This window comes from Macaca fascicularis, chromosome 2, assembly GCF_037993035.2.
Source record: "Macaca fascicularis isolate 582-1 chromosome 2, T2T-MFA8v1.1".
Taxonomy (NCBI): Eukaryota; Metazoa; Chordata; class Mammalia; order Primates; family Cercopithecidae; genus Macaca; species Macaca fascicularis.
Window position 1 is genome coordinate 33,228,111 of NC_088376.1, and position 21,424 is coordinate 33,249,534.

The window sequence follows — 21,424 nt, forward strand, 5'->3', positions numbered from 1 at the left end:
GGTAGGAATTCACCTGGAAGAGAAAGGGTCAAATAATGGTTTATTCCTTGAGGGACCACAACGAAACCTCCATCCAATTTCAGCTGACTGAAGAAAATGTTCAGACAGACCTTCTGTTTTATCTGAATTCTGAATTTTTGCCCATATGACTTAACTGAATTGATTTAAAAATGCAGATAGTTTGAGTTTGTATGGTTTGGAGTCATCTCTATGAGCAGTTGACGGATTAACAATCTGAGTGCCTTGGAGGTGACCTGAGCAGGTCTTTGAGGTTGTAAAAGCAACCGTAAGAACCAAGTCTTTTTTTGGTCATTTTGAAGGTCCTTATTGCTGGCTTGAATTGGCTGGTGGTGACAGAGACAGTTGCTTGTGTGCATTCATATGTCTTCTTCTTCCACAGGGAGAACGAGGCCCCCAGGGTCTTCCTGGACTCCGAGGTGAGGAAGGATGCCCTGGTATGAGGGGACCTAAGGTGAGTGTGACCTTGAGTTGTGAGATTCTTTCTCTTTCTTGGCTTCATCCCTTGAGTTTGAGGAAAACCATAATTCTTCAACATAGCTATGGAGTCTTAGCTCCTCCTCAGATTAAAGGTTTCCCAGAAGTAAAGCCTGAGAAAAAGAGTCAATTGCAAGTATTTTACTGGGAGATAATTCTAGTAAGCATTAGTAGGGAAGTAAGGAAGTGAGATAAGGAGGAAAGGAGGCCTGAAAAGGGTACATTATCAATCAGATCATCTCTTTGGGTAGATGGAGCTTAATCCTACTGAAGAACTCTGGCAGCCAGAGTTGAACAAGCATCTCAATGTACCCCAGTTAAGGGGTGAGGGAGCTGGGGTGTTTATACACTAAATCCCATCAGGAATTAGATAATGGCAGCTTCCAGGGGGTATTAGTTCCTAGCACTTTTAGCCTGTCTTGCATGTGGGTAGAGCAGGCCCTGGTCCCTGAAAAAACCCTCAGAAAAGAGTGACAGGTGCTGGTGGTTGGAAGTAGGATTGAGAACACTAAAGGTTTTTTTGTTTTGTTTTTATTTTAATTTAAGTTCTGGGGTACAGGTTTGTTACATAGGTAAACATGTGCCATGGTGATTTTCTGCGCCTATCAACCCATCACCTAGGTATTGAGCCCAGCATGCATTAACTATTTTTCCTGATGCTCTCCCTCCCCTCACCCCATTCCCCGACAGAGGCCCCAGTGTGTGTTGTTCCCCTCCCTGTGTCCATGTGAGAACACTAAAGTTTTAAAGGCTAAAGGGATACAGGTATACTTTTTCAGCTGGTTGCATTAAATATCCCTCAGCTGCCCAGGATTCGAGAATCTTTCTTAATAAAGTAAAAAAAAAAATTCTACAATCTAAGAATCCTAAAGAGAGTTTTCCTAACCACAATGACCATGTCCTGTATACTTATCAAAATACTCTTTCAATTAATTTTTCCTGTTGTTCCTTGAAGCCCTCTCATGCTTGCTAGCCAATGTATTCTCACTTTTGTTTGAAAAATATCATCACTTTAATAAGGGGCATTTAATAAGGGGTTATTCCCTTTCATTCCTACTATGCGAGGAGTTGCAAAGTGCAATTTTCTCCAGGTTCCATGCAAAGGAGGGTAGTAGTAACCAGGATGCTGTAATGCCCACCACACTTGCCAGACAAGGCATCTTCATTTTGATCTAGTATTGTAATTGTATTTTCTTCAAACCAGGGAACATACGGTTTCCTAAATGAAACAAGGCTTAAAAATCTCATTCAAGCTCAACTCTTTTGATCTCTCTCTAACTTTAGGGAGCAAGAGGATTTTCAGGAGAGAAGGTAGGTTATCTCTTTTACCCTTCTTAAACTGGATAGCACTTTCTTTGGGAAATGCAATACTTATTTCAATCACATTTCTTTGCCTGAGTGAGGTGAGGCTTCAGACTTTTAGACAAGAGAATTTGTCAGGTGATATTAATAGTCAAACTTCCATGCTAATGAGTGACTATTTGTAAGACATGTATTTCAGGTTTAAGGCAATGACATATTGTTTTCAAGCCTCACTGACTCTAATACAAATTGGGCCACCGTATTCATCACATGATGGTCTAGAAGTGTTGGTCCTGAATCTAGGGTGTAGTGGGTTGGGTCTGGTCAAGATGGGTGTCAAATGGAAGAGGAGTGCTGGGATGAGGTTGTTAGGAAAGGAGTTGGCAGGAGAAGGGAATGATTTACACTCAGATTCAGAACCATAGTATCCATTTGCTGATTCACTCACTCAAAAAGTATTTATTAGGTACCCACTCTGTTCCCCACATTATCCTAGGGAGTGGTTACAAAATGATGAACAAGACAGACAAGGGCTCATGGAGCTTCCATATCCATGTTTTCTGGTACCACCGATTAACCTCCTGCGGCCTGTGGCAAATATGCCTTCCTTGTAATTCTAGTCCAAGAGTTTGGTGTACTTATTTTTATGTATAACTCAGCTGTGCTTTGGTTAAAAAAATGCCTGAAACTTGATTTTCTTTTGTAGACAGTAGGAGTAAATCAACTATTTCACACATGTAAATGCATTTTATTTTGTTTGTGAAACTCTGGCTTTTTCTTTAAAAGATTCTTTGTAATGAATATATTATTGGTCATTTGGGGATAGTTGGCAAAATGAAGGGCCCACAATTTGAAAGTGATGGGATATTTGACGATATGTCACCATGCTACTGCCCAGTTTTACCCTTCTCTCCTAATTAACCTCAGTTTTTCACTTCCTTCCTTTTTTTTAAAAATTTTATCTCCCAAAATGCACACACACCCATTTAGTTCCTCCTTAATCTGTGAACTACCAGGTTTCCATTAAATTAATTAATTCAGGCCTATTTGCCATCTTTTTAAAGAAGGTCAATGACAAAAAGACCATTTTTAGCATTTGACAACCAGTGTTTCATTTGGTCTTGTGAAACAGCTACTTGTTCCAAGTGCAAAAGTTTAAAGGGAATCTTTCTTATCCACTCAAATTTTAAGGTTAAAAAATACATATACATTTTTAGCAACTGAAGCTATGAGGTAAAACAGCATATAACCCTAATAACTATTTCAGGAAGAAAATAATCATTACTTTTTAGTAACTGGGTGTAGTATATAAGTGTTACAGAGTCTAGATTCTGTATCAATTGAAAAAATATTAGCAAAGAAATTAACATCAAAGAAATATTCACATACACCTGTTTCTCCTCTGCTTCACAGGGCAACCCTGGTGAGGAAGGAGTTGATGGCTTGGATGGAGAACAGGTGCAGAAGTTTCTCATTTAATGTCTTCCTCTTTATTAACCTGGCATTTATACTCCTGTGGAGAGTACAGCTTTTCATGACTAGCTAGAATTTTTAACATGCATACTCAACAATGTTTAATGTTAATCTATGTATTTTTCCTCATCCTCAAAATACAAGGACTCTAGAAACTTTAATCAACTCCCTCCCGTATTACATTATTGTATAGTATTTTATTTCCATCTTATTTTTGTTAAATTCTGCCAATTACACATTCTTATTGTTGTTTTATATAGTCAGTACTCATCTAGCTTTACCCTTACGTTTACTCATCTGACTGATGCCTTCCTTGTAGTCACTGATACCTTCAAAAGAACATGAAAAAATCATGTTTCTTTTGCTTAAGGCACAACTTTCAGAATTTCCTTTAATGAAATTCTAAAGGTTAGTTCGTTGTAAACTCTTCTTGTTTTTGTTTTTCTGAAAATCTCTTTGAAAGATAGTTCAGTGGTAAGCAATTCTGGTTGACGGTTACTTTCTCTCAGCACCGTGAAAATGTAATTCCAACCATGGCACGTGTATACCTATGTAACAAAACTGCACATTATGCACGTGTACCCCAGAACTTAAAGTATCATAAAAAAGAAAAAAAAGAAAAGACTTGGAAAAAAGATGTAAATGCTGCTGCTCAGAGTGTAAAAAAAAAAAAAAAAGGAAAATGTAATTTCATAGTTTTCTGGCTTCTATTGTCTTCTACCTTTCATTATTGCCATTAAGAAATTATCTGTCAAAATAATTGTTCTTTTGTAAGCAACTTTTTAAAATGCATAAGGCTGCTTTAAAATGTTCTCTTTGATTTTAGTTTTTGACAGTTTCAATATGATGTGCCCAGGTGTGGATTACTTTTTATGTATTCTGATTGGGACTTGTCAGTTTTTTGAATCTGAGTGTTTATGTTTCTTACAAATTTTGGAAATCTTCAGGACTTAATTTCAAAATGATAAGTTTTTCCTTTTTTCTGTATTATTTCTTTGCAGAAATCTAATTAGAAATTTGTGAGAACTTCTCATTTTGCCCCCAATGTCTCTTAACTGCTCTTTTATATTTCTATTTTTTTGTCATTCTGTACTGCATTCTGTATAATTTCTGTAGAGTTTCTAGTTAACTAATTCTCACCTCACTTGTGTTTAATATAATATTTAATTTGTCAATTGAATTTTTAATTTTAATTATATTTTTCACTTCAAGTAGTTCTATTTGATCCTTTCTGAAATCTACTTGATCTCCTTTTATAGTTGGTTATTTTATTCATTCTCTTCTAATTATTTAAACATACTAAATATCCGCATTTTACATTCAGTATATTATAATCCCAATATTTGCAGTCACTGCAGGTCCGATTTTGTTGTATGTTGTTTCCACTGGCTTCTCCTTCATGGCATCTCCCTCATGTGTGTTGTGACTTTTGATTTAAACTCATTTTTTGATGGAACGTTGTCTGAGAGACATCATTAGGGCCTGAGTTGAGGTTGTTTGCTTCTGTCATGTGTTCCTAGTGGCACTACATTCTGGGATCACCCTAAAATAAATTCAGCTTGAGGCCCTTCACACTGCTCCCCGCAACACACACATGCACACACCACACACACACACAGACGCACACACACACACAATTACAAGAAGCTCTTAGGACTGCCATGAGCTACTTGCCTGCATTTTTGCTTTCTCCTTATTATGAACCATAAGGATTTTTTTTAAATCTGATTTTTTTTTGTTTGAGATGGAGTTTTGCTCTTGTTGCCCAGGTTGGAGTGCAACGGCGTGATCTCGGCTCACTGCAACCTCCACCTCCCGGGTTTAAGTGATTTTCCTGCCTCAGCCTCTTGAGTAGCTGGGACTACAGGCATGTGCCACTACATCTGGCTAATTTTGTATTTTTAGTAGAGACAGGGTTTCTTCATGTTGGTCAGGCTGGTCTCAAACTCCCAACCTCAGGTGATCCACCCGCCTCGGCCTCCCAAAGTGCTGGGATTACAGGCGTAAGTCACCGCATTCGGCCTTAAATCAGATTTTTAATGTATACGAAATATATTTTAATTTATCTGGAATTTTAAATTTTCAGTGGAAGGGTTATTCAAAACATCTAATCTGTCACATTGTCAGAAATAGAGTAGTAAAGGTACTTTCTACTCTTGGCTAGAATTGTGAAAATACATAAAGAAAAATTTTAGTAGGACTAATAAAAGACAGGTTGTCTGTATGTTCATTTTTCTTTTTTTAGGGTAATCGTGGAATCCCAGGGTCATCTGGAGAAAAAGGAAATAGGGGAAATCGGGTAAAGTATGATGATATTCTTTCACTTTCCTATTGAGTAACCCGATATGGATAGTTTATTTTTAAACTGTGGGAAACTGTGGGAAAAAATCATCTAGTGGCTTAAATCCTATGGAGTTAAATGGAGAGCTAAAGGGCAATTAATATGAGATAGCTGTTTGGAAGCTTCACCTAAGGTCTGACTTTGCTGATGGTGGAATGAGTAATGTAACATTTTGTGCTTGAGAAGAGTGATCATGTCACTCCCTATCTCTCAAGTTTCTCATGGCTCCCTGTCGCCAATGATTTAGTGTTACATCCAAGGCCTTTCAACCACATTCTTTACAAATCTCTGTCAAGAAATACCTTCCCAGGCTCACTGTCTCTGAAATGTTGCTTATGCATGCGCACCTCTGTGTCTTTGCTCATGCCAGCTGCCTTTCCTGGAATGCCTTTTTCTTGCTTCCATATTCAGTGCTTAATCTGAATATCACCTTTTCCTCATCGCCCAGTTCCTCTTTCTCTTCCTCACAACAGCTTCCTTGGCATGTCAGTTTGTAGTGATCTTTGCCTTCTCTTTATCCTTGCAATTATTTATACTATCGTTTGACAGTGATTACACACTTCCTCCTGATGGTAATTCTGTTTCCATGTAAGGGATGGCAGATACCTAGCATATGTCCCACAACCTTCCCTTCCTGTGCCCATGGCAGACATACTAACCAATTATGGGATCCAACATGGCTGAAGGATTCATCTCAACACAGTACTATAGTCAGCTTCTATTGATTGATAGGATTAGACATAAAGGGTGTAATTCATTTGCTTATGCTTCTTTGTATTCCTCATGAAATTAGACTAATGCTTTTACTCCAAGGGTGCACAATTAGTGATGTGGATTGAATTCCTGATGGGTGAAACAGGGAGAGTCAGAAGACATGGCTCTTTATTGAGGTTTAATTTCTAACTTGAAGTTTATGGATCAGACTTTGGAAAGGTGGGAGATGGCATACTTTCCTAACACCGGAGAGCCTTCAGTTTCAGCTACATTTAGTTAAATTCATTAAACACCTGTCAAGTGTTTACGATAAGCTACAGGATGTAACAATGGTGCAAATAAAGAACCAATGGGAGCACAGTGACTTGGAGAGGAAACTAAAGTAGACTCCCTTTTCTTCATTTGATTAATCATCAGAATTTATTGAGCATCTATTGTAATCAAGACATGATTCTAGAATGGGGAACAAAACAGACATGGGCTCTGAATCTTAAGATTGGCCTCTATGGGAAAAGATAGACATGAATGAAATAATCCTGGAAATAGATAAAATATTACTGCTGAGATAAGGGTATGGAGAGGAATACAACAGGGGATTTGACCCAGCCTGTGCAGTCAGAAAGATTTCATTGAGGACGTGAAGATGGGATGAAATTTAAAAGATAGGTAACAATTAAGGAAGACAGAGGGAGGCAAGAGAACAACTTCTATGCTAAGGCCCTGTGGCATTTGAGCAGGTGCCCAAGAGTGGGGAGGACTCCAGCTTTCCAGACAATGCAGGAAATCAAGACATTTTTCACTCAGACCTCTGTGAGAGGGACTGGGAGAGAGACACAGGGTATTCTAGCTTAAGAAAAAGGCTCAAGGAAAGGGTTAGAGTTAGAAGAAATCATGATAGGTTTGGAAAAATAAGGATCCTAATTTCATAGGCGTGGAGGATAAAATAAAAAGTATAAAGAGTGGGGAGAAAGCCTGAAAGGGCAATTTGGAGTCAATTTAATGCTACGTTTGGGAGTTTTGTTTCTGCTGAGTAATCAAGGGCTATCGAAGGTTTATAGGCAAGGAAGATGCATGTTGGAAGCTGTAGGTTTGGAAGATTACTCTGAGAGTCCAGTGACTGGGTCAGATAAAGGGGGATCTAGAAGTAGGGTGAATCATAATAGGAACCATATGCCTAACCACTTGAATTTATTCTTCTATTTAATCCCTACACTGTTTCTGTAAGTTAGGCATATCTGTTTCACAAATGAGAAAATGAAGTCTTGGAGAAGTCCAAGAAATTTGCCTATGTAGGAAATTAAATAGCAGGATTGGAACCTAGAGTTATCTAGCTCCCTTTTACCATTATATTAGGCCAGGAAAGAGATAAGGAGAGATCTCAAGTAAGATTATGAGGTGGCTTCTTTTGGAGTCTAGAGAACATTTTATTTCCTTTGTGTCTGAAAGCTATAGAACAGTGATCCCATCTGTTCATCATGCGCACACTCCAGCTCCAGGCACGTGATGTCATCTGAGGAAGGCACCTGTGGTGGAGCCTCTCCCCAGTTCATGGCTCTGTAGGCACTACTACACAGGAATGGCACTGATCACGGCAGGGTTTAAGGGAAGCATCATTTACTTATTAAGTCACAGCCCTATGACAAGTTTCTTCACCTCTCTGGTTTCCGATCTGCCGTAGTCAGGAGCTCTGGAAACATTGTTCTCTCCTTTCTCTTTTGCATGAAATCTTGCTCTACCGCTGCTGCCCATGCTCATGATGGAGAAAGCCCTGCTCACCACCACCCCCTTTTTAAACAACAACAACAACAACAACAACAACAACAACAACAACAACAACATGTGTTTCTGTGTGGAGCATCACCAAGGGGTGGAAAGATCAAAGAATTTGATGGTAGGGAGACCTAGGCCCAACTTCCTAGAATCTCAGGTCCTGCAAAATGCAAATCGGTGAATTCCTGAGTTGTGAGGGTTAAATGAGGTAACACACATCTAGGTCCAAGCATGTGGCAGATAGCCAGTAAAAGTATGTCCTTCTTTACCTTTCAATCTCACCTCCTTGGCAGTGAATGCTTTAAAATTCAGGTACTAAGTTGCTCTTTTCATTTGATTCTTATTTTCCCTCTTAATGTTCTCTTCTCCCTAGGCAATATGTAATTTTTTAAAGTGACACATTTTTTTTCTTTGTGATTTAAGGGCTTGACGGGACCGCCAGGACAACCTGGAGAGCGTGGAGAGCCTGGATTAAGGGGAGATCCTGTGAGTGATGTTGGGGGATTTCTGCTGCTTTAATTCCAGGGACTGGAGAACTGTTTGCTCATGACACAAAGGCAAAGAGCAATTAATTATTCATTAATAAAGCATCTGCTCACCTTATCTTAGTATTGCAACAAATAAGAGATTTGAGGGAAAAACTTATAGAAAAGTTGAGTTCTTAAAAAGGTTGGAATTTTAATGGCATTAAATGTCTGAGATTTTTGAGCAGGTCCAGATAATAAAAAGGGTCCACTTCAGTTGTACCTTATTTTTTTGTTTTGTTTTGTTATAAATAATTCTTCCTATAATTTCTTTTCTTTTCTGTCCATTTGAGGTAATGAACCCTTTATTTTCTCAGGGGGATCCTGGAACTAATAGCTATGTCCAAGGCCCTAAGGGAGAAAAAGGAAGGCGTGGGCATCAGGTAAGATGGTCTGTTTCCTTGGGGGGCTACATGGGAACAGATGCTAGCTGGGGCAGAAGACTTGGGCATTCTGGTAGGATCAGCATAAAAAATCAGAGAGCAAGCCTGTGGGAATCCACTGTCTATGGAGATAGAAGCTCTGAATGCCAATCTCCACTGACATCCTCGTCCTTGCATACTTAGTTCATAGGTTTTTTTTTTTTTTCTGTACGAATTCTATCTCCTACAACATCACACCCTTTGTCCTTGGTTTCCTCATCTCCAAAATGAAAGCACCAGACTCAATAATGCCTAAGATATTTCTAGTTCCTAAATTCTCTATCTTTATAATGATGTATTGATTTAAAAGGTACTCTGGGTCATTACAGTGCTGGCTTGCTTTCTGTCACAGGCAGTGCTGATTGATGTGAACGGGGTATTAGCCATTTTTTAAGGTGAAATCCTTGCCTAGTTCTGAAGACTAGAAGCATTGTGATAGAAGACATCACAGAAGCAAAAAGACTTGTTAACTTTAATCGATGTTAACTTCTTGGCAGCCAGTTTTAGATTTTCATGTCCTAGACGTTAAAATGTATGATTCTGAAAAATGACTAAAATAACCCAAGTGCTTCAGTCCTCATATCTTTCCTAATTTCCAAGCATGAAGTCTGCATAGCAAAATGTTTGCAGTTGGAGAGGAACCTCTATGACTTTGAACTCCAGTTTTTCATCCTTTGACAAAACTATAGGCTCAAAGGACACAGGCTCTCTTCTCTAGCTAGTTTGCATTCCTTTTATATATGTCTAGAGCCTGAGTTAAATACAGTTTATAACAAGGTCATTATTATGTTGCTTTGTGAGAAAACCAGCATGACTTGCTGCAAGAATCTCATCCTGTCGTTAATTGCAGTTGTTTTGGACAAACCCCATTGAGAGGGTTTCCTGTTGAGACCCTCTCCTGTGAGTTGACATCAGACAGCCCCGTGAATAGCCACTCAATCAGCTATGGAATTGAGCTAAGGGAGCAGCAGGACAGCAACCCTTAACCCATGTGGGCCCCAGTTTACCCATCTGGAAGGAGGGAAGGAAGATAGAGAAACCATTTCAAAACTTCCATGAGTTGTGGTTGTCGTGAGAAGAAAGATCATGATCTGTCTATTCAGGCTGGTTCTCTGATTTGCTCAAGGTTTTACTGCTGGGAAGGAACCTAAGCCTCTAGACAAACTGTACAGCGCTGTGTACATCACAGCACCGCAGCCACAGCAAGAGCTGCATGTTCACGGCTTTCTGAGGTCTCCATCACTGAGTTTAGCCAAGGGTTAACCTTGAGCACCAGATCCCTAACTTGTACATGCAAACAAAAATTGCAACCCTCTGGGGCAGTGCTGTGACATATTCCATTTGTGTTCCCTATGGTTTCTGCTCCCATGCTGGGCCAAAAAATGGTAGTAACTAAACAGTCTTTTAATAGACTTAGATAACAGAAATCACTCCCACCAGCTGTATTACCCTGCAGCTGGTAGATGCTGACATTCTAGCCCAAGCTTGTCCAACCCACTGCCCATGGGCAGTACGTGGCCCAGGATGGCTTTGAATGTAGCCCAACACAATTTGTAAACTTTCTTAAAACATTATGAGATTTTTTGCTCTTCTCTTTTACTTTTCTTTCTTTCCTTCCTTCCTTCCTTCCTTCCTTCCTTCCTTCCTTCCTTCCTTCCTTCCTTCCTTCCTTCTTTCTTTCTTTCTTTCTTTCTTTCTTTCTTTCTTTCTTTCTTTCTTTCTTTCTTTCTTTCTTTCTTTTCTTTCTTTCTTTCAAGCTCATCAGCTATCATTAGTGTTAGTGTATTTTATGTGTGGCCCAAGACAATTCTTCTTCTTCCAATGTGGCCCAGGGAAGCCAAAAGATTGGACACCCCTGTTCTAGCCTGTTAAGTGCTGTTGGGAGATAGCTCTTCAGGGGGCAACCGCTCCTTTCCGACATGAACCAAAGAGCGGATTAAATGTTGCAGTCTGGATGGAGAGGGTTTCCTGATGAAGCAGTCTCGCTGACCAAGCAGAATAATTTTATTATATACCTAATATTGGAGAAAGCTTGGAGAACCAATCATGCCAGTCAGAAGTGAGGAAGTAACACTTCCGGGAAGAAGGAAAATCAATACAACCTTTTTGGAAGGCAATAGGCAATGCACATCAGTCATCAGTCATTAGTTAGGATTACTGTTTTTTTTTTAGTGTTTTAAAATATACAAATGACAGAAAGCCTGACTAGCAGTGTTTAGCTAATACACGTATTTTATAACCCCAGGTATAGGTGATGACAACTTTGGCACATCAGTTGATGGTCCCATTGAGCCTCAGTGATGTCGTCAGGGACCTGGCGCCTTTCCTCCCATACTGCCATCCTCAGCATGTCAGCCTTCGGTCCCCAGGTTTAGCAGCTCCAAGTGTTTTTGTCTTCACCTTTGCATAAAATGCCAGGAGAAAAGGGGCTTTCCTTTCATCAAATTACTCCCAGCAATATTCTCTCTATTGCTCATTAGCTAAAATAGGCCCTGTGCTCCCCACCAGCCCTTGCCCCATTTCAAGAGATCCAGAGAAAGCAAGTCTCCCACAAAAGGAAATGGGATCATCACAGTTGGCTTAGGCCTGTCGTAATTCATCCCTTGGAGGCCGGTATGTTGTTGCCGCAAACAAAACTGAAAAGACCGAAGAGATTTTCTTAGCACAGAGGAAGGGAGGGCCTGTTTTATAGGCCACCAACTGAGTCTGTCAGAGCTTTAAGATGTGTATGTCAGCTGGGCGCGGTGGTTCACGCCTGTAATCCCAGCACTTTGGGAGGCCAAGGCGGGTGGATCACGAGGTCAGGAGATTGAGACTATCCTGGCTAACACTGTGAAACCCTGTCTCTACTAAAAATACAAAAAAGTAGCCGGGCGTGATGGCGTGCACTAGGGAGGCTGAGGCAGGAGAATGGCGTGAACCCAGGAGGCAGAGCTGGCAGTGAACCGAGATCGTGCCACTGCACTCCAGCCTGGGTGACAGTAAGACTCTGTCCAAAAAAAAAAAAAAAGAAAAAAAAAAAAAAAAAAGATGTGTGTGTCATTTGATCTACCCTTTCTAGTCCTAGAAATTTATCTGGAAGCTAATCATGGTGCAACACAAAGATTTAGCTCCAAGGATCATCATTGCAGTGATTTTTAAGGTAGTAAAACATTGAAAATATTTAAATACCTAATAATAAAGGATTATTTATGTAAACAATGCTCTTCCACACAGTGGATTAGTGCTAGGCCATGAAACATAATGTAGAAGACGATTTCATGATATGGAAAACATCCATGATGTAATATTAAGTGAAAAAAGCAGGTTACAACCCCATATTTAACGTGAGTCCAAATTTGTAGAATATTTCTATATCACCAAAATTATGTATTTCTTTTTTATTAATTTCCATTTTTATTTTAGATTCAGGGGATACATGTACAGGTTTGTTAAAAGGGTATATTGTATGGTGCTGACATTTGAGCTTCTATTGATCCCGTCACCCAAGTAGTAAACATAGTAACCGATAGGGAGTTTTTTACTCCTTGCCCCCTTCCCCCCTCCCCTTTCAGAGTCCTCTGTGTCTATTGTTCCCATCTTTATGTCTGTGTGAACCCAAGATTTAACTCCCACTTATAAGTGAGAACATGTGGTATTTGGTTTTCTATTTTTGCATTAGTTCATTTAGGATAATGGCCTCCAGCTGCATCCATGTTGCTGCAAAGGACATAATTTAGTTCTCTTTTATGGCTGAGAGCGCGTGCGCTTTACATGGGACACAGTGTCCATCGTCAGCACCCTCAGTTCCTTCAGAAGGAGTGGGTTACATTTTCTTTCAGTATTTAGTAGAACTGGGTTTGCCTTCAGCTCACTTATGGTGAGGCTGTGGATACTGTCAGTTGCTAGCCCGTCTCCATTCCCTTGTATGGAATAAAGAAAGAGAGATAAAAAGGAAGGAATAGAAGTAAGACAGAAGGAATGTAGAAAGGAAGGAAGGAAGGAGGGGGAGGGAGAGAGGGAAGGAAGAAAGAAAGGAAGTGAAAGGAGAGTGAAAAACCAACTCATTTGTAGCAGCAACATGCCAGCCCCTAGTGTTTCTTTACCTTAATTTTATTCTCTGTGTTGTTGAAATAGTCCATGATTAACCTGTTACCTTTTATCCTAACTCTTCATTCTGAAAAATTTCAAATCTACAGAAAAATGTAGTTGTAAGTCTAAACACCAATTTTTATCCTTTAGCTATATTTGCTTTATATCTCTCTATACAAATACTTACGGGTATGTGTGTGTGACTGAGCTAATTGAGGATTAATTAAAGGCTTCATGACACTTTGCCTCTAAATATTCAACAAGTAAGACAAAAGATATTCTTCTATATAAACATAATATAATCATCACCCTCGTGAAATTAAGCGTTTATACAATATTCTTTTCTTTCTTTCTTTCCTTCTTTTTTTTTTTTGAGATGGAGTCTCACTGTGATGCCCAGGCTAGAGTGCAATGGCTCACTGCAACCTCCACCTCCTGGGTTCAACAGTTCTCCTGCTGAGAGCAGCTGGGATTGCAGGTGCCCACCACCATGCTGGCTGATTTTTGTATTTTTAGTAGAGATGGGGTTTCACCATATTGGCCAGGCTGGTCTCGAACTCCTGACCTCAAGTGATCCGCCTGCCTCAGCCTCCCGAAGTGCTGGGATTACAGGTGTGAGCCACAGTGTCCGGCCAATATTATTTTCTAATACGCAGTCCATATTCAAAATTTCCCACTTGCCCCATGTCTTAGGCAGTTTGGGCTATTGTAACAGAGTTAATAGATTGGGTGGCTTGAATAACAAACATTTATTTCTCATAGTCCTGGAAGCTGGGAAGTCCGAAATCAAGGTCCTGGAAGATTCAGTGTTTGGTGAGGGACTGCTTCCTGGTTCATAGCCATCTTCTTGGCTGCAACCTCATGTGGCAGAAGGAGAGCTATAGTGTTCCTTCAAGCCTCTTTTATAAGGGCACTAATCCCACCATGAGGGTTCCCCCCTCATGGCCTAATCACCTTCCAAAGGCCCCACTTCCTCATAACATCACATTGGGGGTTAGGATTTCAACATACGAATTTTGGGGGGAACACAAACCTTGAGTCCTTAACACCCCAATAATGTCCTCTGTGGCTGCTGCTGTTGTTCCAGGATCCAGCTGAGGACCAAGTGGTGTCTTTAGCTGTCCTGTGTCGTCAGTGCCCTTTCATCACATTTGCTCAGTTATTTGTTTACATGGCACTGACAGTGTACACCAGTTATTTTGCTAAACACCCCTCAATTAGGATTTGTATGATTGTTTCCCCATAACTAGATTCAGGCTAAATACTTTTGGCATTATAGCACAAACTTTTATGTACTTTAAAAACTTTTGAAGAACAGTTTTTAATTGTTGCATTCTATTTCAATAAGTGTTTCTACCATAATTTGATCAACACTTCCCTCATATTATGGGATGTTTAAATTGTTTCAGAATTTAATCCATTATGAATAATAGTTGGGTGAACAGCTTTGCACAAAATGTTTTTGTTTCTGTTATTTCACATTCTTTCCCTATTTGTGTATTCTTATTGAGTTAGCATGTAACTTTATGAAATAATTATCTGAAGTACCCCTACTTGGGATCTCACATGGTTTCAATTTTTCTTAAAAGATAGACTCATTTTTTTCTCTGGACAATACTCATTTTTTCACTTCTGACCCCGAAGAAGTGAGAACACTGGAATCTTTCCTCACTGTGACTATATAACCTCTCTCTCTCTCTGTCAGCATCTGTGTATATTGATCACCCATGTCTTCAGAGAGACGCTTTTCTACCTTCTGTTTCTATCTGCCACTCAGGACCCTAAGTGATACAGGTAGAAAGAGAAGTGCCAATATTTTCAAATATTAAGCATGGCTTGTTGGAGACTATGTGTGACTGTGGTCCCAGCGTGGTGAACTGTAAGGAGTCATCAAAGGAGCAGTCTCTGGGGAAAGATGCCTATGACACGGATATTTTGAAACATCAGAATTTAATGCCATTTGCTTTTTGAGGAACACTGACCAACAGAACATTCTGAGATCATGGAAATATCCCGTGTCTGTGCCGTCCAATATGGTAGTCACTAGCCATATGGAATTATGGAACACTTGGAATGTGGTCAGCATAACAAAGAAACTACATCTTTAATTTAATTTGGTGCAAATTTAAGTGGTACGTCTACCTAGTGCCTTCTGTATTGGACAAAGAGTTTCGCTAGCATTTGCTGTTGTTTGTTTCTGATCTTCCCTTTATTTCTTACTTTTCAGGGAAGTTCTAATTTTGATGGACCTCAGGGAGAACCTGGAAATGTCGGCCCTTGGGTAGGTGTTAACAGCCGGAGGGGTGTATATCCCCTGCCTTTGTGGAAGAGGATGGTAGGCTGGGGTAAAAATTGATTTATATCCTTCTCTAAGGTCTCTGCTTTCCATTTTTCTTAGGGGACAATAGGAAGGCGAGGTCTGCCAGGATTAAAGGTCAGTGCTTTCTGGAAAGAGTTGCTCTTTTTTCCACACATATGACTACTGTATTTATTATTGATACATGATATCTGCATGTATTTATGGGTACATGTGATATTATGGTACATGTGATATTTTGATACATACATAGAACATATAATGATCACACCCAGGTATTTAGGACATCTATCACCTCAAACATTTATTATTTCTTTATATTGGGAACATTTCAAATATTCTCTTCTAGCTATTTTGAAATGTACAATGTATTGTTGTTAACTATGGTCACCCTACTATACTATCACACACTAGAACTTATTCTTTCTATGTGACTGTATGTTTTACCCATTAACCAACCTCTTTTGATTCTCCCTACCCCCAACACCCTTCTCAGCCTCTGATAACTATCATTCTACTCTCTACCTCATGAGATCAACTTTTTTAGCTCTCATGTGTGAGAGAGAATTTGTGATATTTGTCTTTCTGTGCCTGACTTATCCACTCAACATAATGACTTTTAGTTCCATCCATGTTGCTGCCAATAACAGGATTTCATTCTCCTTTGTGGCTGAATATTATTTCACTGTGTATATGTATCGCATTTTCTTTATCTGCTCATCTGTTGGTGGAAACTTAGGTTGATTCCACATGTTTGCTATTGTGAATAGTGCTGCAATAAGCACGGGGGTACAGGTAACCCTTTGATATACTAACTTTCTTTTCTTTGGGTAAATGCCCATTAGTGGGATTTGTGGATCATATGGTAGTTCTATTTTTAACTTTTTGGGAAATCTCTATATTGTTTTCCATAATGACTGTATGAACTTATATTCTTACCAAAAATACGTATCCCTTTTCTCTGCATCTTTGCTAGCATTTGTCGTTTTCTGTATTTTTGATAAAAACTATTCTAACTGGGATAAGATAATATCTCATTGTGGTTTTCATCATCAGTGATGTTAAACATTTTTTCATATACCTATTGGCCATTTGTATATCTTTTGAGAAATGTCAGTTCAGATATTTTGCCCACTTTTTAATGGGATTGCTTTTTTTACAATTGAATTGTTTGTTCCTTGTATATGCTAGATATTAATCCCTTGTCAGGTGAATAGTTTGCATGTATTTCCTCCCATTCAACAGGTTGTCTCTTCACTCTGCTCATTTTTTTGTTTGTTTGTTTGTTTTGTTTTTGTTTTTCGGTTCAGAAGCTTTTCATTTAATATAGTCCCATTGTCTATCTTTTATGGCTTTAAATTGTTCTCTCTGAGGTCAAGGGGAGTGCTGGCTGGGCTGTCTGAGGTTGCTTGAGGTTCACTGAAAGTTTCCATGGCGATTTTTTTTTCCATGCAAAACGGAAAGTTTGTGTGGTTCTCTGCCTCCTCCCCACTCTGCTATAAAGTTTCATTTAGATTGAAAAGAAGCTAATATCCTAATATCTTAGAGTAGGGCTTTCATTTCTATTTTTTATTTCATTTATTTCTGTTTCATTGCTCTATCTGCCTATTTTTATACCAGTACCATGCTGTTTTGGTGACTATGGCCTTATAGTATAGTTGATTTTTAAAATAAGAGATATAATTACAAATATTTGCAGGCTTCAGGATGAACTGGGTTTATCCAACATGTCAGTGGTTTGCTAGTTGACTCAACATTGGAGCACTGGTCATATAGGCCCATAACTCCAAATTACAGCATTCCTTGGACTTTGGGAAAATATGGCTCAATTAGATCTGCTGGCCTTTGCAAGACATATAATAAAGTAGAATTCTAAATAAACGTTTATTTATGGAAAAGGTTATATTTATGCCAAACAAATTGATGCATACATTTTTTGGCAATAAGGCAAGATTTTAAATTTGCTGTTGATGATAAAATTGAGAATATTATTAATTTTTTTAAAGGTACATAAACCCACCACCCCTGTGCAAGTATTTTCATGTTTTTCTGTTCTCTTGTATAAAAAATAGAGGATTATTACAGTGTATGTAACATTTTATATTCTGCTTTTTCCTGTTTCCAAATCTCCCTATTATCATTTTAGAACATTATATTTTACTCTATTGAAGTACCATGATTTACTAATCTTTCTTATGTTGAGCGTTTAAGTAATTTCTGTTTTGTTGGGTATCATGGTAATTGATGTGAAGAACATCAGAGATGTGTATTATAGGTTTTTTGTTTTGTTTTCACTTTTGCTCCACTCAAATTATTTTCTTACTATAAATGTATAAGCATAGAGTTATGATGGAGTCTGAACATTGCTATATATAGCCACATTGTTTTTATAAATGTTGCACTATGAATATCACTAATGTGATATGCAAATTAGACCACATTTCATAACCTGGTTCAAAATTTCTAGCTGTATTCCTTTTAAAATTTGGTTCATATTTATAAATCTAGAAATCAACCTTAAAGAGTGGAATAACATAACAGGAATGATTAATAGAAGTACTGAATAGTTTCAAAAACTGATGAACACAAGTAATTGATCCATATATTGATTGAATTCTGACTTTGAAGTTTTTGCTCTTTGCATAGCTATGAATAATTAATAATCTAGTCAACATGTGAGCAACATGAAAAAGAAGGCAAAACAATTCACAAAATAGATGTTATCCTCAATCATGGAAAACATATCTTCTCTGCAGAAATGAAAATATTAATTTGCAGGATAAATTAAATCAGTGGTAGAATGAATCATTTTAACAACTCACCCTTTGCCTAGAGAGCTAGCTTCTTGCCATAAAGGTCTGTAGGGTTTTAAAGGCAGTTTTCTGTTATTTTCTCAAGCACTTTGTGTGCCTTTGTCTCAGAGTGTCATGTTTATCGCTGTGATCAACATTCTGAGTTTCCTTGTATGAAATAAAAGACCTTAGCGCCCTTGAACGTTTAGTCTGTATGTCTTAAAAGGAAGGACTGTTTAGTAACCAGTTATTACACAAAATAAGAGTTTGGGTTATTTAAACAAAGTATTTTTGCTCCCATCACTAGCTGAGACATTGAAAGGAGATGTGTAAATACTGAGAAAGGCCCTAAGAATCTAGTCTTGCCTTTTCCCAAGATAAGTGTAAACACCCACATTTCCTCTTCAACTTCATCTCCTAAGAGGATTGATCACTACCAGTCAAATACTGTTTGAGTCTTTCTGTTGTGGTTTCAAGTGATATATTGCAGAAAAAGCTACTTTCAATATGAACACTAAAAATAGCTGGTGAACTCACTATAAGTTTTATTCATTTTGACAGGGTGTACCAGGAGAATCCGGTGAACGGGGTTACCAAGGAGAGCTTGGGTATCCAGGCTCACAGGTTGTATCTGGGAGCTTGGTTTTAGTGCTGAAGGATATTTGTTTGAAATTTTAACTTCATTGTTTGATAATAATTTGATGTAAATCAGAATGGCTTTGGATGCCTCCTTTCCAGGGCCTCCCAAAGAAAATTGTACAGCCCCTTTTCTGAAAAGATTAAACCACAATAGCTAATATTTATTGACCTCCATGTTCTAGACACTGCCTAAAGCACTTGTATTAACTAATTTAATTCTTCAATGGGAGGGAGGTTATTATCCTCATTTTACAGGAGAAAAATAAAGAGGGAATGGAGAAGTTAGGTAAATTGGCAAAGGTCACACAGCTAGTGGGTGATAAAGCTGAGATTCAAACTCAGGCAGTATAGTTACAAAATCAGTGCTCTTGATTACTGCCTCTGAAGCTGTGTATTCAAATATTATTTAATTTACTAAAATTGTATTCGTATCTTGGCATAGTTGTGTGCACCTGTCGTCCCAGCTACTTGGGAGGCTGAGGCAGGACGGTCACTTTGAGCCCAGGAGTTCAAGGATGCAGTGAGCTATGATGGTGCCATGGTACTCCAGCCTGGGCAACACAGTGAGACCCCCATCATTCAATTTGGTAGGAAAAATCAGCAAAGTGTTTACAGAGTATCTATTATGCACAGGGCACTCTGCTAATAGACCTGGGACATTCATACCATTAAGGCAAAGGTCCTGCCCTCAAGAAGTTCATCCAGTGGGGTTTTGTTAGGTTGTCAAATGATAACTGGAAATTTAAACTTTCAACCAGTTCTTTCGGCGTTGTCTAAGCATAACCCAAACCTGTCATTCTATAGCCCTCCTGGAACACATTATATGTATTTATTTTAAAAGTCAAATTGTTTTTAAGTATACTCAAATTGAAGAACTTTGGAACAATAAATTTTACTAACATATCGAATCATTCTCCATAGTTAAAAATCCTATGAGTGTCAGATGATAATTTCAGAAGGTATCTGCTGCTCTTAGGCTTGCTAAAGGAACTAAGGAAAAAAAAATGGGTAGTCAACGTGTAATTAGAGACTATGCTTATTTTACGATGGAAAATAGTATCTGAACTGAAGGGAAAGCAACAAAAAGATGTATATTTTTCCCTTTTATTTTGATGACTAGCTCAGGACCCCCCACCACAGTTGTGTCCCTGCTTTCCTGTCTATATCCACTTCATTACACAGCTGGTTGGAAGGGAAGCAAGTCATGCTGGGAACCATGAGCAAGATAATCAATAAAACCTCTCCTTAATTCTCACCTTCCCGCTGGGATGCGAGAGTGATGGTCTATTTAAATAGATGATTGTCAATACCTCACCTAGGAGAGTAGAAGCCATGATCAATCAATACTTCTAATAGGAAAGTGTTTCTCAGAAAAGCTGGAAAAATATTAAAGTGTCAAAAATCAGCAAAGTAAAATAGATTGGAGAGAAAATGAGCAAATCCCCAGCAGTGTAGTCAGAGAGATTAAGCCACTTAAATGCACCCTTGGCTCTTGATCAAATCGAAAACACAATCTCTTGTCCTTAACCCTTGTGTGTACAAGGAAAAGGTTCATTCTTCAATGGAGATCAATAGCTTCGCTGCCCTCTCACCACCCTTTTAGGATTTAAAATTAGTTGAGTGAATTCAAATATAAAAGCAATATTCTCAAACTTTAGTACTCATGAGATTCACCTGGAGAGATTGCTTAAAATAGAGACGCTGAGGACTCACACCCTCTGCTTCAGATGGAGTGAGTTTGAAGTGAGTGTTCTGGGGTGCTTCAGAGTGCGGATGCTCCCTGATTAAAGTTTGATAAATGAGATCGTGATGGGTCAGGGCACCTTAATTTGTGCTTCCATTGGCATCCAAGATGATTTTGTGGTTACATGGAATATAAATGACTCTTTAAAAATTGGTTGAATTTTAATTTCATCTTTGGATCAGGGATCAAGAGGAAGGCAAGGACCACCAGGAACTTCTGGACAAAAAGGCTTAGTGGGCGCTCAGGTAGGTTTGTAAAACAGCTACCATGCAGCTAGTCATTAACACTGGCTGATTCATACCCCTGAGTGTTCCTGGATAAATAACGTAAAGCCACACTGTTTGTTTGGGATATGGGGATATCAGGAATTTCCAGAAGAGCTAATTTGATGCAGTAGATATTGATCATCTGCTATGTGTCTCCTTCTACTCTAGGTAAGTTGTGGGGATATAGTGATCAATGAGATATGGGTTTAAACCTCAAGGGTATATAATACAAGTTCATATTTAGCTATAGTAAAAGATGAAATAATAGTACCATATAAAAGTATCAGTAACTAATCTGCTCCTCACAAATATGTAAGGAAGCATTACTATACCAATTTTATAGATAAGGAAGCTGAGGTTAAGGGGAATTAAATGACTTGTCATCCAGAGAGTAAGTGTCTGAACTGATGACCTCCAACTTGGTTCTTTCTAGTGCCTGCTCTACTCCACACCTAATATCTTGGGGGAATGTCTTATGATTCATAAGATGCTCAGATAGATTGAGACCGATGATTAGAGTGGCTTCCTGAGGAAGTGAGTATTTGAGATGGCTT

General features: G+C 38.7%; 1 protein-coding gene across 2 annotated transcripts in view; it reads left to right on the forward strand.

The window, feature by feature from the left end:
• LOC102137568 (collagen alpha-4(VI) chain-like) overlaps window positions 1-21,424 on the forward strand; it is a 106,230-nt gene that overhangs the window by 39,879 nt on the left and 44,927 nt on the right. For both annotated transcript variants that reach the window (XM_005545728.4, XM_074031019.1), the window contains exons 14-23: window positions 401-472; window positions 1,780-1,806; window positions 3,211-3,255; window positions 5,516-5,569; window positions 8,519-8,581; window positions 8,937-9,002; window positions 15,340-15,393; window positions 15,511-15,546; window positions 18,783-18,845; window positions 20,787-20,849. In XM_005545728.4, coding sequence (XP_005545785.3) covers window positions 401-472; window positions 1,780-1,806; window positions 3,211-3,255; window positions 5,516-5,569; window positions 8,519-8,581; window positions 8,937-9,002; window positions 15,340-15,393; window positions 15,511-15,546; window positions 18,783-18,845; window positions 20,787-20,849 — 543 coding nt within the window. The remainder of the gene's footprint in view (window positions 1-400; window positions 473-1,779; window positions 1,807-3,210; window positions 3,256-5,515; window positions 5,570-8,518; window positions 8,582-8,936; window positions 9,003-15,339; window positions 15,394-15,510; window positions 15,547-18,782; window positions 18,846-20,786; window positions 20,850-21,424) is intronic.